The sequence below is a fragment of the Helianthus annuus genome, chromosome 16, assembly GCF_002127325.2.
Source record: "Helianthus annuus cultivar XRQ/B chromosome 16, HanXRQr2.0-SUNRISE, whole genome shotgun sequence".
Taxonomy (NCBI): domain Eukaryota; kingdom Viridiplantae; phylum Streptophyta; class Magnoliopsida; order Asterales; family Asteraceae; genus Helianthus; species Helianthus annuus.
The window spans coordinates 148,834,187-148,852,417 of NC_035448.2; the positions used below are offsets into that span (position 1 = coordinate 148,834,187).

An 18,231-nucleotide genomic window follows, 5' to 3' on the forward strand; every position below is an offset into this window, starting at 1 on the left:
TGTAGAAGTTGGTGGTGATCAAATGGTGTTAAATAGGACAATAAGAGTTATTTTAAGAATGATAAGAGTTAATTTAAGAATCAAATCTTGAGAATCAAGAAATTGGGATAATTTAACCGTTTGGGAATGAATGCCATTTAGATTTGAAATCGTCTTCAAAAGATTGATATTTTGAGACCGATGATATCTTTTTTTTGCTATTATTATTTTCTAGAAAAATACACATTTTGATATACATTCATTAATACATGTTTTATATAAATCAAAATATAATTGAATACTTAAATATATAGGATCAGGATCTTATGAGAACCACACCGAGTTTAGGGAACTTTGAGAACCCCTATTGAAGAATCAAATACTAGATCAGGTACGTACTCTAGTGATAATGAAGATGAACACTACCACACTTCGTCTTTCCCGTACAGGTACAAATCTGCAAGGCATGAAGAACTCGTTAGAAGGGGTCAGAGACCACCCTCTAACACTTAAGTCGGTATTTGATTCACCATTGATATTGGATTCACATGATAGTATGGAGAGAGAAAGAGAGAGGAATAGAGAGATAGACTGGGTTGTAGGGAGGAAGGCTCCTGCATAAGTTGAGGAGAAACCCCTTGTAACACCCCCCCAAAATTCCACCTGCGGGAGCCCCGCGAGGCGTGCTACGCATCAGAGTTCGAGCCACCAATCACATTGAACCAATGTTAAATACTTAATAAAACATACCATTAATTACCAATTGAAAATGTCAAACATGATATCAAATCCCACAATGTTGTATAGCGGAAGCATGTAATAAATCGTTTAGCAATAGTTTCATGATAATAATCAAAATCCATGTTTCGTTTATAAGTCAATCCAAAAGTCTCGATCCATGACCACTCCAGCACTCCCAGATAGCAAGTCCATGTTCCAAACGTTAATGACCTACAAGCATGCAAACAAGTGTGTCAGACTACGCTGGTGAGTTCAAGGTTTTGTTAACGTGTTGAGTTACCAGATGTATGTCAATGCGATTCAATGTTGCGTTACGATGTTGCTCATGTTAGATACCCTAGGGAGTGTGCCCATGTGTATCCGGGGAGTGGGTACCCCTTAACGACCGTTTGCTATGTTGCCATCGTTAGATACCCTAGGGAGTGTGCCCATATGTATCCGAGGAGTGTGCCTCTAACAACCATAGCCCTATCCAGATAATTAGTTCACGCCCGTCCTTACGGCCCGGTGTGAGGTTTCCCACCTAATAGCGCTATCAACTAATTACCCCCATTGCCCTCCAGGCAATAACCAAAACCGATTAAGTTGTTTACCCAATGTTTCCCTTCCAAAAGTTTACCAGTTGTCCCAAACCACCGGGACGCATGCTTGAGAAAATGCAATGAACTCACCTGGGGTTGCTCGGTATGATACACGAAAAGGTTCAGTTAAGCTACAATGTGATCAACCACGTCCTAGCAGGTTTATCATACAAGTCAGGTTTGGTTCAAGTAAAGCACGTACGGTTACACAGAGTTAACACGTTACAAACACGTAGAGATCATGGCAAACACGTATCACATATTGACAGTCAAGAGCACCACATAATCATACTTGTGCGTTCTCAAATATAAGCCCATATGTAATCGGCCCAACATGTTGTGCGATCCACAACATGTTGTGCGATCCATCATAACCCGGCCCAATAAATTAAGTGGTTAACTAAATAACCGGCCCAACTATCATACAGCCAAGTAACACATCTCGGCCCAATCCGATAACACATAAAAGCCTTGTGCGATCCGGCTAATATTCCGGCCCAACAAGTAAATAAGCCCAAAAATAAAGAAGTCTAAACATAAAGTGCTCGGCCCAGTCTAATAACATGTAACGGTCTTGTGCGATCCAACTGACCTTGTACGAGCGGGTTGGGTTGTGTGTTTGTGACTTGGGCTTCAAGGCCCAACGGTTATCAAAAGGACATAACTTGTGCGATCCAATGGTCTTGTGCGACCATTGGTATTTTGTGCGACCGAACTTGTGCGTTTAGTTCCTCTTGTGCAATCGGTTTACCAAATCTCAAAGTTTGAGGAAATCAGTTATATTGTTTCCATTTATGTGACCCACACAAACAATTTAACAGTTTCAAACCTTGCAATATTTGATCAATTTCAACAATCACCAATTAATGAGTTTATTCATATGAACCCTAATTATTCTCAATCATAAACAATTAATAACTACATGTTAATCATCAATGGCTATATCAGATTCAATAGGCCAAGTTTTCACTAAGTAGCCATCATCACATAACCCTAATGCTCATACAATTACAATCATTAACATGGTTCACGCGATCCATCATATACTTTATTGTGACATTAATCATTAACCACCCATAATCATTCATGTACGAATCAGATTAACAAATCAATTCTTTAGGTTTACATGAACCCTACCTCCTTTTTAGTAACAACAAAGCTATTCCTATCAATTTATCTAATCCGTTCATTATATGCATGCGAATAATCATCATTCATCAAGATTTCAACTACTACATGTTATTGACAATTCCCATATAATAACAGTTACATGCTATACAAATCAAAAAGGAACATTAGATACTAACCGACTTGGATAATGAAGCAAAGAGAGCTTCGAGTGACAGGAGGCAGCCGCCGGTTTGCAAGAGGAGAGGAGAGAAGCTTAGGGTTTTGTAATTGTAATATATGAGAACAAAACTCCCTAAAGGTATAGGTGTATGCGTATAAAAGGGAGGGGTCGAACCCATTCCTGGGGTCACGAATGCAATATGGGTAACATTGGGCCGAAGGTTTGTGTGAGGGTTTATGGGCCAAATATGCGGCCCAATGCTTGTGCGATTGGATTTCTCTCGTGACTAAGTTTGTGTTGTGCGATCCGGGTTTCTACCAAACATGTATAACACACATTCACATATAATAAAACACAACATTCAATTAACATAGTTCACGTAAGCACGTAACGTTACACAAGGTAGGTTCGAATTACGAGTTGTCACACCCCTAATTTATAAGGGTGTGATGGATGTAACCCTAATGGGCCATATCTAACTTGAGCTTGTCCAGATTGAACTTGTCTACATTAAGCAAGTCATATTGGGAATGGGATTTGGTCCACTTAGGAGGGTTCCTGTGAGGTTCAAAACCTGGATTAAAGCCTCGATTCGCCCTTCACCCAGATGTTCATCAAAAATGGAAAAAATGGGAATTGAACTTGCGTATCCACTAGGGAAGACATTAGTTATAATAATAGTAATCTCTATACTAATAAATAAAAATAAAGTACACATGGATGATTTGTAGGCTTTCTTCTTTAATTTTTGCCACTTGTCATTTATTATGACTATATTTGCCATGTGTCATGTTCTTAGTATTCCTACATTTTATTAACTCTTTTATTTATTCCTGATTAATTAATAATTAATAAATTAATAATTAATAATAATAATTGATAATTGATGGTTGGTTGATTGATTTAATTGATTTTAAATTTTTAGTAAGAAATGTTTTTTCTTCAAAAAATTTAGGTATTTTGTAAACGTGGTCAACATTTAGATTTAATTAATGCATTTACTGCAAGTAAATTATAAATCAGTTGTAATTACCTAAATTCAACTATGCATATCTTTAAATGCGTATGTTATTATGATGCATGCAAGTATTGTAGTAACACTCTTAGTTGAAAAATCATTAGTTCATTACAATCTTGATCACTTAAGTGTGAGATCTTGGGTTCAAGTCTTACGAAAAACAAGATATTCGTTGTTAAAAAACGCCATATGTAGAGTTCTTTTTTTCAAAAGGATGTAGTGATTTGGTGGCGATAACCATGGAGTCTCCATATTTAACAAAGAAGAAGATAGGATGGTTAGGGGATTTTTTAGTATTTCTTTATTTTTTTTTATAAAAGAACCCATTTTGATAAATACTTTTGAAACAAATCATTTTGGTAAATAATTTTGTCAACTACACCCTTTTAGAAAAACAAAACCTCGTCAAATGTACACCAAAAGTTGTATAGTTTAACTCGGTAATATTACAAGCATACTTGAGACTAATAAAATAATTAAAAAAAATGCAAATGAGGTGCTTGAAAATATGTGGAGGTATACTTTTATACTTTTTTTTTAATTTTATTTAATTGTTTTTAAAAGATATACTTTTTGAAACATACTTTATAAGTAAAAAAAGGTTTTTTACATGGAAGTTATAAAAGATTGCTTCTTGATGAGTTTAGCCACCTATATATTGCATTTTATATAAATAGGCATTTAAATTTTATGACATATTATTATACCTTTTATTTTACCATTATTACATGTAACAATATGTAATTTCGGTGATGAGATGTTTGGTAAAAAAATTGAATTATAGTGTTTTTAATGTACAACCCCGTGTAATACACGGGTTTCTAACCTAATAAGAATATATACTAATTAATGAAAATCTTTTTTGGACACGTGTCACTTTCTGGTGCTTTCTCAACTTATTTTCTTATTTATCTCTCATATTAATGATAATAATAATTTTAAATAAAAATTAGATAAGAATAAATATTTGTTTTTCTATAAATAATTTTAAACAAAAAGCTAGATGCAGATAAACGTTTGTCTTTTTTTTTTTTGTATAATCATGAAGTTATATCCCGAGTATTATGAGCCGAATATACTTTGGAGTTCGGTGATTGAAATTATGGTAAATCGGGAATCAAAGGTTCCCGTTTGATATATACTTAATAATTGTATTATTATTTTTTTCACTAGACTAAATAATTATTCTAGGTCCAGGGTATATGTTTCTATCAAAATATACGTGTTTTAGATGCATCGCTATAATGGTTTGAACTCACCATTATAGTCGCACAATTCTTTCAAAGATATCTTTTTTTTTAAAGTTATATTTTTTATTGTTTGTTATATAAAAATTACATTTATTGCAGAGCCCGTGTATTATATGGGGTTAAAACCTTGTAATAATAATAAAGTAAAAGTTGTATTTCATTTTTTTTTCTAAAAAAACAGAAGAAACTTGTATAAATATAATGCTTCTTGTTTACTATTTCCTTTCCATAAAAGCATTAAGAAATATGGTCAAATTAGTTTTGTTGTTCGTTTATGTATATACTGTACATGTGTAGCTAACCATACCAAACTAAAACATGTATGAATAAATCATTTTGATGGTTTTTCATGCATAACCTACGTATGTGAATGTAAAAAGCACATTAAAAAAATATTAACCTTAATAAGTAAATTCGTATTATATATTAGTAAGTAAAGTAAAAGTAACCAAAACCAATGGGGTGGTGGTCCATTGACAAAGGCAAAGCCTTTAAAACACTAAAGTTGAGAAGTTTTTGGGTTCAAATCCCACAGACAACAGGGATTAAAAAAAATTAGCCGTTAAAAAAAAGTAAAAGTAACCAAAGGCAATATAGAAACAATACAAGCCTTTTTTAACAAGAAATAGTAACTAAGTTTCCTTTTCTATATTTCTCAAAAGTTATTTAACTTTCAATGGTTGTTTAAATCATGTCTATTTTTTATATTTAAAAAGTTTTAAAATTAATTTAGATAAGTGAAAGATATATTATTCTTGGTTATTTTTAGTGATTAATATATTTTAATTTGACTTAAATGAATAATTATGAAATTTGTTTATTGTTTTATTACCTCACGCTTCAAGTTATCACTTACCAGTAATGAAGATTCATTTATGTTTCATCTCTCTCACCCAAATAAAAAAATCTTAACATTTATAACAAATACCAATTTTGGCCTTTGGGTTTCGATTTATGACCCAAATCGGTTTTAACCCTACCCAAACCGACAATTTGTTATGCAATTAGGCAAATCAGGATCTGGGTACGACTAGTCATACCATGAAACCAAACTTTATTTAGCTTAGGCAAACTCCGACATATTATCACGCCTTGATCTAGAACAGATATTTGAAGAGGTCAATAACATGATTAAAACAATAGCCGAAGGCGAATACGGTCCAGGAAACTAATTTAATGTACTTGTAGGGGCTTTGGTTATTTTTATATATTGCATGATCTGCCTATATATAGGTTAGTTTTGTACAAAACTCAACTTGAGCAATGGTTATGGTGGCATTTCCCATGGTTTATTTTGATAAGTTTGTTTTGGATACATAAAGGTTTATTTCATTCTTCAGTTGTTCTAATGCTAGAGTATCTGTACCATTGAAGTTAACTTGTTTCCCTCGAATCTCAACTTCATTCATTTGCTTAAATTACGATAATGTTTAAAGATGCACATCCATGTGTTTATTTTTCGATTAATGTTGCGTTGTCTCGGATATAAGTGAACTTAAATCTACAAATGATGTCAAACTGATAAATACTTGGATAATTTTGGAGAACAACAAGACTGTTGGCCATTGCAGACTACCATTTGGATATTGATGTCTACAAAACTACAACCTTCTGAATGTTGATGAGAACCCTTATGAACACAAACACAAACACAATGATAATCTACTAACGAATAACTATATTGAATGTGAAAGTATAAGTGATTCTGATAATTACAAATGAAATAAACAAGCCCTACATATACTAAACGAACATGTGCGATTGTAGAGACGTGTCTCTTCACAAACAGTTGTGACTCCTGAACTTGTGGATGTGATTGATCTTGAAGAGGTGTGTCTCCTGTGGTGTTGCTTGAAGTCATCGATCCATCCAACGGATGCGTCTCCAGGGATATTATGTCGATCCCTTAAGTTGTTGGTTATAACCTTTCGTTTATTCACTTGTAGTCCCCATACTTTCATAAATAATCTACTTCTAATATAAACTATTTATACTCTAATTACATAACGACCCTTTAACTTAGGATGTGAGGGATTAGAACTTCATTCTCCCCCTAATCACGAACATCCTTGAGTTGTTGTAGGTCTTCAACTTGCTTGACTTGCAATAGCATTGGTTCTTCTTCCAACCCAAGATGAGCCTCTTCGTCTCTCTTTTCTTCATCTTTTCGCTTGCTACACTCGTATGCGAAGTGACGGAATTCACCACATTCGTAACACTGGAACTCGCTCTTGTCTCTATTTCCTCGATCTATATTTCGTCCACATCCTCTTCCTCCTCTGAACGAACTTCCTCCACGTCCTCTACCATGATTTTGATCGCTGCGTCCTTTTCCATGATGCCAATTTCCGGAATGATTGTCTGAACTTGCCATTAAGAGATTATTGTTCTCTGGTTCGTTTTGGCTCTTGAGGCGTTCTTCAAATGCTGTAATCCTACCCACTGCTTCTTCAAACGTCATTTTATCTATTTCTGAATACTGCTTGATGGATGCCACAATCGGTAGAAACTTCTTCGGAACAGAGATAAGAAAGTTCCTTACAATCTTCTTATCTTTAATGGTGGTACCGAGACTTTTAAACTTGGATTTTATACCACCCAACTTGCTTGCGAAACTAATTATTGTTTCGTTTTCTCCCATCTTTAAGGCTTCTAATTCACTTTTCAAAGTTGCAGACACGCTTTTTGAACCATATCGGCTCCAAGATATCGAACTTTGATTGCATCCCAAACTTCCTTTGTACTCTTGTATTGCGCAACTTGCATTAGAATATCTCCCGGTAACGTTTGGAAGATCATTGCTTTCGTTGTATGCGCCTTTTTCTCATCTACCCCTTCTTTTGAAATGACCGTATTCCAAAGACTATATGTCTTCAAGATCGTTTCCATCAGGATTACCCATTGAGTATAATTTGATTCAGTCAACTTTGGGCATTGAAGGGATATATTTCCTTGATCGCGGATTGATGTTGACGTGCTTTCTTTGTCATCTTTTCCTGACATACTTCCTTTCTGATTTACGTTCTTAGACTTTTTCTTTCCTATCTTCATTGCTTTACTTCAATCTTTCTTCTTGCTTGCACCGCACATGTTTTGTTTTGCTACACAGGTCTTTGTCATACAGGTCTTTCACCACGAAGGTTATGTACCACGAAGGTTTTGTACCACACAGGATTTTTTTCTACACAAGATTTTCTCGAATTTCTAACTTGCTATTCGTTTTGAATTGCGTTCTTTTCTAAAACATATTTTATGTTCTTTTTGAAAAATAGATTTGATTTGAGATTTGAATTTCAAAAAGAATTCAAACAAATGAAATCTTGATTGCAATCAATCAATCAATCAATCCGCAATTCAATTTTGAAATGAATACGAAAACCATAAAAATTCGAGAGAACCTGGTTATGATGTTCCAATCGGCTTCTTCTTCTTCCCAGATTTGAAACATGTGCTTTGATACCACTGTTGGTCAGAACCCTTATAAACACTAACACAATGATAATCTACAAATAGATAACTATATTGAATGTGGAAGTATAAGTGATTCTCATGATTACAATTGAAATAAACAAGCCCTATATATACTAAACGAACAGGTGCGATTGTAGAGACGTGTCTCTTCATGAACGGTTGTGACTCTTGAACTTGTAGATGTGATTGATCTTGAAGAGGTGTGTCTCCTGTGGTGTTACTTGAAGTCATCGATCCATCCAACAGATGCATCTCCAGGGATATGTCGATCCCTTAAGTTGTTGGTTCTAACCTTTGGTTTATTCACTTCAAGTCCCCGTACTTGCATAACTAATCTATTCCTCATATAAACTATTTATACTCTAATTACATAACGACCCTTTAACTTAGGATGTGAGGGATTAGAAATTCACTGAATCATATAGATAATCTAATGCGGTTTCGTATTCGTTCATACGAGATGTAATTTGGTATATTAATGTCTGTAAAGTTTTTGTTTTTTTACTCTACTAAACCATGGCCTTCTTTGAACTCCTTATGTTGTAACTTTCAAGTTGAAGTTAGTACTCAAATGTTTTTTATAGGTCATGTAGAACTGCAGAAGTTTGCCTGGCAAAATGGACGGGTCGGGTCAGGCTGGGTATCGTGTCACAACGGGTTGATATACATTGGAATATGTTGTTTTTTGTTTGAGCTATAGATAAATGTATATCCTAATCCTTTGTGCATTGTAATCAAGAATATATAATGTTGAAGTTGAACGACATATTAATCATATTTGAGGACTCACTGTGCATCCTGCATCCCATATTCCCCCAACGATTTTCCTCATTCCAAATTTCAGCAGACAATAGCCATTTGAAGCTAGGTTTTCAAAACAGTCTTCTTGTCATCAGTGGCAAAGCGCGAGATTTCCGATCGGGGGGTCAAAAACGTATATATCCAAAATTTCTATACCAAAACTACATACTCTCCACTACTGAACGAAAAGTTCGGGGGTCGGCCGCCCCCTCCCGCCCACTAGAAGTTGCGCCCCTGCTTGTCATCATAGTTGTCAATAGCGATCGCTATAGTGCGCTAAATAGCGTATAGGTCTAGTGTTGCTATTACGGTTATAGCGATGGATAGCAAGAATAGCGACACTTTATTTATTTATTTATTTATTTATTTTTAATATTAATAACAATTAAATATAGCTATAAAATAGCTGGATTTTAAGTTTTTGTTAAATATACATGTAAAATAGCATATATACCAGGGTATTTTGATATAATACATATATAATTTTTTTTAATATTTTTCTAGTTTATCGCTATTTATAAAATAACGTCTGCTATTTATTGTTATTCGCTATGTAGTATATGGGTATCTTATCGCTATTTGTCGCTATTCGCCATTAATAACTATGCTTGTCATCTGCTGCAACAAGGTAAATTCACAAAATCTAGCTTCCATTTCCTTATATTGATCCAAACACATGGATGGGTTAGGCTCGTACTAGGGGAAAATTTATGTAGTAGCTGAAATATGGAACGATGATTGGATACAAGGTTAGTGCCTTAGTTGATAAAAGAAATAAACCATTGACTTGCAGATTTCAATAGGAATGCTTTATTTTCTTTTCTAGCTCAATTGTTTAGCATACCATTCATGTGGCTCCATTTATAAATTTGTTGTCTGCCATTTCAATTGTTTTATGCTTCACAATGATTCTAACATGTTGCCTACAAACTTGTTGCCTACCATTTCACTTATAGAGGAAAATGGAGGGATTCAAAGATGGTTAATTGATTCGTTTAATTGACCTCTAGGTGATCAAGCTTCAAACCTAAAATTGCAATTACAAAAAATCTTCAAACGGGTAAAATCATAATTGTTTGTAGATATAGGGATCGATATGATGTAGCGGCAAACTTGCAGGTCAAGAACAATTATGTGCACATTTGTTTATTGCATGTTATTGATTACAGCTACTTTTATGGATGGATCTTCTTGAACTTCGATCATGTGAGGGTTACTGATGACGTGGGTACTCAAAGATCCTAGTCAGAAAACAAGGTTAATAACAATCGCAAGAAAATAATAAAGAATGCTAAACATAAACTGAAAGTAAGAAGCTGAAAGTCGGAAGCTGGAAGCTCCCGACGAGAAGCTGATACACCAACGGCTTCTGAAACTTCTTCCTTCACAACAGCAGATATCTTCAGACGGGAAACATCACCAGCTCCACCAGAGGCTTCTAGAACTTCTTCCTTCATAAACTTCACCCCAGTAACAGAAGCAACCACACTAGCATCATCCTCATCACCACTATCAATAGAGATAGGGTCAGAAGATTGAGGAGCAACGCTAGAAGAAGCAGTTCCTCTGGTGGACCTTCGGACCGGGGTATATAGCTTTTTAGCAGAGGAGCCATCCATAATAGGCTGAAGGGGAACACTCTCCAAGTATCCAACAGTTCGAACATGTTCAGTACACCGAACTATGGATGGACCACCCTCATGACTCTCTTTTTGTTCAATTGTTACGTCCGCGTTTGCGTCTAATAAAAGACGACTAAGGGACACTAAAAGAATAAAAATTTCTTAAGAGTGTCCAACTTTTCGCAATTTAAAACGATGATATCAATAACATATGCTTTAATTTTAACAAAATTTGGGCATGACCCGTCCGTAAAACGGGCATACCCCTGTTTTAATCATAATCAAACTAGATACAATTCTACAATTTGTTCAACAAAATACTACTAAAAACCATTACAACAAATTTTGGACCAAAAACATTTGGACAAGCTAGCGGAAGCGTTTGGTATGACATAACATGAACACGCGCTCGCTCCGATTCTCCAAGTCGCCTAAATTGAGGATTTACCTACATTCAACAACAAAGCTTTAAAAGTTAGTCAATATACTTATCTGCTTATAAAACCATCATTTTAGTTCCATTCGTGTATGTACTTTCATTTTTCTTACGCATTCGATTACCCAATTAAATGGGTATGACATATATTGTCATACAACTCACCCGTTAGTAGATGATGACGACCAAGCATAAAATATTGTATAAACTAAAACGTCCATAGCGTACTCTAACCGCATAAGTTACTTCCACCCAATTATCCTTCCAACATTCAATCGTTTTATTTCTATATCAACACTTCGAAAGTCCGACATACATAAACCTGCACTTTCAAACATACTCAATAATAACTTGGTTAGCAAACCCGTAATCTCAACATGTTCAAGTACTACATCTTCGTAAAAAGGATGCCAACCGTTTATATACATCTATTTAACTATCACACAATGCACGCCTTTCGCATAACTATGAACATGCATATATATATATATATATATCTTCCATACACATCATGCATACTAGTTTATACGATTTAAACTCACCATGACACCAATTATTCATACCTACACACCATCCTATTCACTTCAACTTAATTAACACACCTCCCTAGTCATGCATATGACCATTCGATAATAGACTACTTATAAACAATTCCCACCCATTCGCATGTTTAGCACATTTGGTCACAATCTAATAAAAGGAAACCGCCCAAACCTCCGGGGAACATAAATTACAGCCTGCCCAGTAAAATACGGCCTAAAATACGGCCTAAAGTATGACCTACCTACTGATTACAGCCTCAAACATGATTCTGATGCAGGGGAGGCTGTAAATTCCGGCCTGGGGCGTAATTTACGGCACCTGCATCTTTGTTTCGTCCGTTTACGCTAAAACTTGCGTAACTTTCAAACCGTTCACCCGATTAACCTCCCGTTTCTTCCTACATGATTGTAAATTAACATTCTATCATGTGAACTTGAAATCCAACATCTGAGTTAAGGAATTTCTTAACTTATTCATGTTCGGCTTATTATTCATTTACGAATTATTCGACCCGTTCATGCATTTATCAAAATAATCTATTGATTTGACCTCAACTTCATATGAACTTAATAATTAGACATTATATTACTTAAACAAACTAAGAAGCGATTATGGAAGTCACTTAACTTGAGCGTCCGTTTTCTCATTGGCTTCCTTGTCCCCTCTTAACCCGTTAGTCTTTCTTGCTTGAGTCCATTTCCATGTGATCCCTAATGCTTTCGTGTCACCGCAATCACATCCTTGTTAGTGTACCCGATTTTGCATATAAATGATCATATCAAAAGCATAGCTCACATTTGACTTTCATGGTCAAGTTTAGTAAACATAAAGCATACATCCAAAATCAAATATTTTCAAACTCATGTACTCCATCATGTTAACGCATAAAACGCATATTAATTTAGCGCATACCATACGACACTATATACATTTCGTACTTATGATGCAAATGTACTTACAACCACATGGTCACATAATCATACTCGCATACACATTTGCTTACATATACTTTCACATGTAATTGTTTTATGATTCTACATTTGACAATAAAATCCATGGTTTTAATATGACATAACTTCCGACATTATTACTTACCAATTAACTATTCGTTTCACATATCATACACACTCACTCTTAATTACCTTGATTCAAGCGCATTAAATACAAGGCGAGCATTACACCATTCAAGCACAAGATACAAGTTCCTAATACATAACCTTTATCGAAATATACATTCTTCCGAATACTCATACGAATTCTACCTAAAGCACACTATTCAAGTTAGTTTGCTACTAACCTCGTCTTTCCACAATTCATTCATAATCCCATGTCGTTTCATATAATTCTCATATCCCAAACGTCACTTAGACACCATCAAACACTTGGCGTGCGTACACCATTTGGTGCACGTTGTACAACTAATTGTAGCACATTCTTCCTAGTTCACCCATTGATTCACATAAGCAATCCCAACTTCACAATTTGCCACCCTAGCCATATGCATATTGTTCTAAATCACCTATTAATCATAATATCATCAACATTTATCTAATTTGCAAGTAGAATTTCACAACTTTATAACCATCTTTTAACATACAAGTGGGTTTCATACTAAATCATCAAGATACCTCAAAATTCAACCAAGACTTAACTTAAACAAGATAATATTAGCAAGCTTTCATCCCAATTATACTAAACTCATGAATTCATCAAAACCCACTTCATGGTTGTTCATCAAACCAGAGAATTAAGGCATACCTTGGCTAAAGCTTGCTTAGATAATCACTATTTCGACTCATGCAAGTTCGAATTCAGCCCAATTCGCATCCAATTTCGTTGATTAGGGTTCACGAGGGGTTCCCCCTTTCTTTCTCTTCTCTGATCAAACACACACACGTCCAGGTGTGTGTGTTTGAGGGTTTTTATTTTTGTTTTATATTTAATCTTTCCATTTATTCAAAACCACCCCTCATGTTTGTTACTTACTCCTTATTTAACTCAATTTCCTAACCTTTTTTGTTTTAATCCCCTCATCCTTTTAAAACATGACACTTTACTTATATTCACATACTAACTAAGTTAACTTTTCCCTTGGTAAATTTCATGTGTACATAAACTTTTGACTTACCATAGTTTATAAAACTTAGGAAATGGTAAAAATCTATATTTACTATTTCTTATCATCTTAACATCAAACTTTTAATATTACATTAAGGCATACGAGATTTGGGGTGTTACATCAATCTCCACACCAAACGGATCACCCAAAAGTATATAATCCAAAGCACTCATCTTTGCAAAAAAAAAAAAAAAAAAAACAAATGCAACAATAATGAAAACTTGGGCAATACATAAGCACACGGGGAACATAAAATACATACCCTTCTGATCAACACAAAAGATTGGTTCTAAATTAGAATCAACCCAATCTTGACTAATACCCAAAACCACAAGAGGCTCCTCCAGATAAGCCCTTAGCTTTGTACGGTAAGAACGAAGCCAGAGGAGCAACCCTTGTTCAAGTTCATGGACCTCCGACTCTTTTTCAGTCAAACCCTCAAAAAATTTACGACGGACAACGGTAAAGGGAAATAACCGATCGGAAATGAAAAAGAACTGATTTTTCCAAGCATATGTATGACCGACAGTGGTAGAAAGAAGGGGAGCCTCACACTGAGTTTTCTCAATGGTGTACCAATCCCCATTCCGTGCAAGATGGAAAAAACGACGGAACATCAACAAAGAGGGTTCATAACTCAGTGCACGACAAAGAATTTCAAAATGCATTATACGTGCAACACCAACAGGGGCTAATTGACCCAAAGTAAGACGATAGTATTTCAACACTGCAAAAATGAAGTTTGTAAAATGGTACCTCAAATTTAGTTGATCTAGAATACGGGTATAGAATACCAAAAACCCATTCGGACATTGATTAGCAGTCATGTCCCCTGGAACTTCAGTCTCAAGGGAAGGATTAATACCATGATCCAGACAAAACTTATCAATTTCCGATCTAGTAAGTTTTGAAAATTGAATGAGCATATCATTCTTAATAGAATCCATTTTGAAAAAGTAAACAAAGAAAGAAGCAACTTACCAAGTTTATAAAGAGGGATCGCAGGAAAATATCACTGAAAAAACCGTCGACCAAAGAGAGAACTCAAAGAAAAGAGAAAAGTAAAGAAGAAGAGATGGAGGAAATAGCGGTTATAAGGAAGTTATAAAGTTAAAAAATTCAAATCCCCAACAAATGGACAGGTGGAGTGTCATACCCTGATATTTCAACATATAGCCCGGTGGACCGGGTCGGGGAGTATCGTGACGATTCATATTAAATACACAAACACACAGATAGCACAGCGGAAGTCTTGGAGTTTAAAATATTATTACAAACGTAAATGTCCGAAAGTTCAAAATAATAATTACAGACCGTTTGTAATAAAGATCCACAGGCGGATCGAAAATGTACAAAAAATGATATAACAGACTACTAGGCTTTATGCAAAGGAGTTGCAAATTCCTCTTCTAGCATTACCGAGCAACTTCCAGCCTATTTACATATCCTTGCAACCTGTAACTTAGTCTTTTGAAAATACGTCAGTTTACACTAGTAAATACAATCAACCGACTTATTTTGAAAACATTTCAAAAATGTTTTGAGTACACAAGGCACATGATTTTTATAAATAACTTGGGACAATTCAAAATGATCTTGTATACAGTTTTACATGCCTATCAATAGATATGGGGCCCAGTACTAAACACCGAGAACATGATTAACTGACACGCCACTTAAACCCACAAAGGGGTATCCCTAATATGGGTAAGAAAAACATTTTATAATAGCATTAGCATCTGTCAGGTGTATGCCTACACCCCTTGCTCGGTCGTGGCCATTTGCAATTAAATGAGCCAAGGATATCCAGGACATAGTCACGTTAACCCCCAATGTTTAAGTTATCAAACAAAATAGATTAAAACGGGTCATGGAGATTTTGTAGTCACAAATGATCCCATACCCAACCAAGCGGTAATAATTTATCGTATCCCAAGCCCGTATAGGGAAAATAGGTTAAGAGTATTTACCTGGGATAAAACTCGTCTTATTATGCCAGAATTATAAATAGCGCAACCGTTAATCAATTAACTAAGGTTGGTTGCAATTTACGGGAAGGCCCTAGTCTGGAATGATGGTATAAATAGCCAATTAGAATGTCAACGGGTCCTATTCAAGTCGTAGACTTGGACCGATTAACTTAAATTATAGAAAACGGTACGATACGCTTGATTAAACGATGACTGGAATAGAATGTTGTTTAAACTTAACAAGTACCAAGACTTGTATAATATGGGTAAACAATATACATTCTGGAATTTGAAGTAAAAATGATTAGATTTGACCTGTTTTGGTAAACTTACGCAAACTAGTTACATAAGCTTAACCGTACGCGTATAAGCGATATCGGGTAACCGGATGAGTCATAAACAAGTTCTATATGCCAATATACTTTAAATAAGGGCATTTTAGTCTTTAAGTGACATAGTTTAAGAACTTGCATATAAATCTAAGAACTTGCATATAAATCTGACTTATGATCAAGTACCTATTGTGAAAACATTTTAATTATGTTATATTATCAGTAGGTAATGAGTTTTGAATGATAGTTATGGTTACAAACCATACTATACGCCAAAAGTGCGTTTCGGTCTTTATATAACATAATTTAAGAACATATATCAAAACTCAGGTTATGGTCAGATTCAATATACCAAAATATGTTAATAATAATAACACATCAGTAGGTATTCATTTTGTAAGTTCATCTTTGATTAAAACCATGTTTTATGCAAAAAGGGCATTTTGGCAAAGTTAGGCATATTATAGAAACTTGCATATATACTCAGAATTTGATTATGATCATGTAGTATAACCTCAGAGGGGCATCCTACATTATAATGCGACCATAATACAACTTAAATTCAGTAGCTAACTATGCTAAACCGGGTCAGAATAAAAAATCAAAGCAGAAGTCAAACTGCTCGACTTTCGGTTGCGAACCGACTCTAAAACTAGAAATGAAGAGATTAACACCTACCTAATTACGATCACGTATCCATGTTTGATTCGAACAATGGCTGGACCATAATGGTCTAAACCGAAAGTCAAAGCAAAAAATCCATTTTGCTTGACTTTTGGCAATAAAAGCCTATAAAAAGAAAATGCACAGTAGAGGAACACTTACAAGTGATCCTTGGACGAAATAGAACTTATTTGCATGCTCCTATAGCTCAGGAACTTCCAGATGAGGAGTAAGAAAGAATTTTAAGAATGGTGCACTTGAAAATGAAGGTTTATAGTCCTATTTATACTTGAGAAGGATTGATCAGATGAATACAGGTGTTAGGGACATGCTAGAGATCAGTACAAGTGTCCCATAACGTGGCAACAGCTGCACATGAGCTCACGGTTTCGAAATGGCGGTTTCCTTGGAGCCCAAACATAAATTTTGTCTCTGGCACCTCTTTACGGACCGTAAGGGGTGACCCTTTGCGGTCCGTAAGGCCTGTTGCGCACTAGGTTCTCCACTCCTTTGCAGACCGTATAGACCAAGGGTCTACGGTCCGTATACGATGGTCTGGACCAAAAAAATATACAAGCACTGCGGACCATATAGCATCAAGCTTGCAGTCCGTAAAGGGTAACTCAGAGGCATAAATTGAGCATGTTGACACCTTTAGTCCCTCCACATTCATACTTTCAATTATTGATAAAAATAGTCCATCCCGGCCAACATTTGGCACATTTGGGAATATGGACACGTGTCAGTACATTACCGGACATGAATTTACAAGGTGTTACATGGAGGGCGGAGATGTAACTGCCAATAGCTGGCAGGCTAGGGCAATTGAGAGCTCCCCTGCGGCGCTGTCCCATCAATCACCTTCGGGCCGCCTAGGCACGCAAGTGGGTAAGTGGGCCTTAAATGAAAATGAGCACATGATGAAATAATAAAAACTCAAAATAAAATGCAAAGGGTAGACCAATACCTCCCGACGGGAAGCCCATGGTCACAGAATAAAAGTCTCATGCTTCTAGTTCCCTTGTTCGATGATATGAAACTCTTTTCTTTTTCAGAAAAACACTTACATAATATCAAACACAACAACAAAGAAGCATAAATAAGGTGGCTAAAGACTTTTGAGAAAAGCAAGATTAGAAGATAAAAACCTTAGACTTAGAGTCATAAGCACCGATATTTACAACATTGATACTCATGACTGGGGGGCTGATGACGTGGTACTCGAAGATCCCAGTCAGCAAAACCAAGGTTAATAACAATCCTAAGAAAACAATAAAGAATGCTAAACAAAAACTGAAAGTAAGAAGCTGAAAGTCGGAAGCTGGAAGCTCCCGACGAGAAGTTGATACACCAATGGTTGGTGACAGGGAGCTAAGGTTATTGTACAACCTTGGAACTTGAACCCAACAAGTCA

General features: G+C 35.5%; 1 protein-coding gene and 1 long non-coding RNA gene across 3 annotated transcripts; both read right to left on the reverse strand.

Moving 5' to 3' along the window:
* Positions 1-6,913: 6,913 nt before the first annotated feature.
* LOC110919770 lies at positions 6,914-7,501 on the reverse strand. Its single transcript, XM_022164028.1, has one exon. It carries the CDS (start codon positions 7,499-7,501, stop codon positions 6,914-6,916), a length of 588 nt encoding a protein of 195 aa, XP_022019720.1.
* A 3,473-nt stretch (positions 7,502-10,974) lies between these two features.
* LOC110917290 lies at positions 10,975-13,630 on the reverse strand. 2 transcript variants are annotated; one of them, XR_004883959.1, is made up of 3 exons: positions 13,492-13,630; positions 11,425-12,449; positions 10,975-11,202 (listed from the first exon to the last, which is right to left on the reverse strand). It is a non-coding gene; the product is annotated as an uncharacterized LOC110917290 (long non-coding RNA). The 2 variants fall into 2 exon arrangements; XR_002580462.2 differs by having other exon boundaries at positions 11,356-12,449.
* Between the last annotated feature and the right edge of the window lie 4,601 nt (positions 13,631-18,231).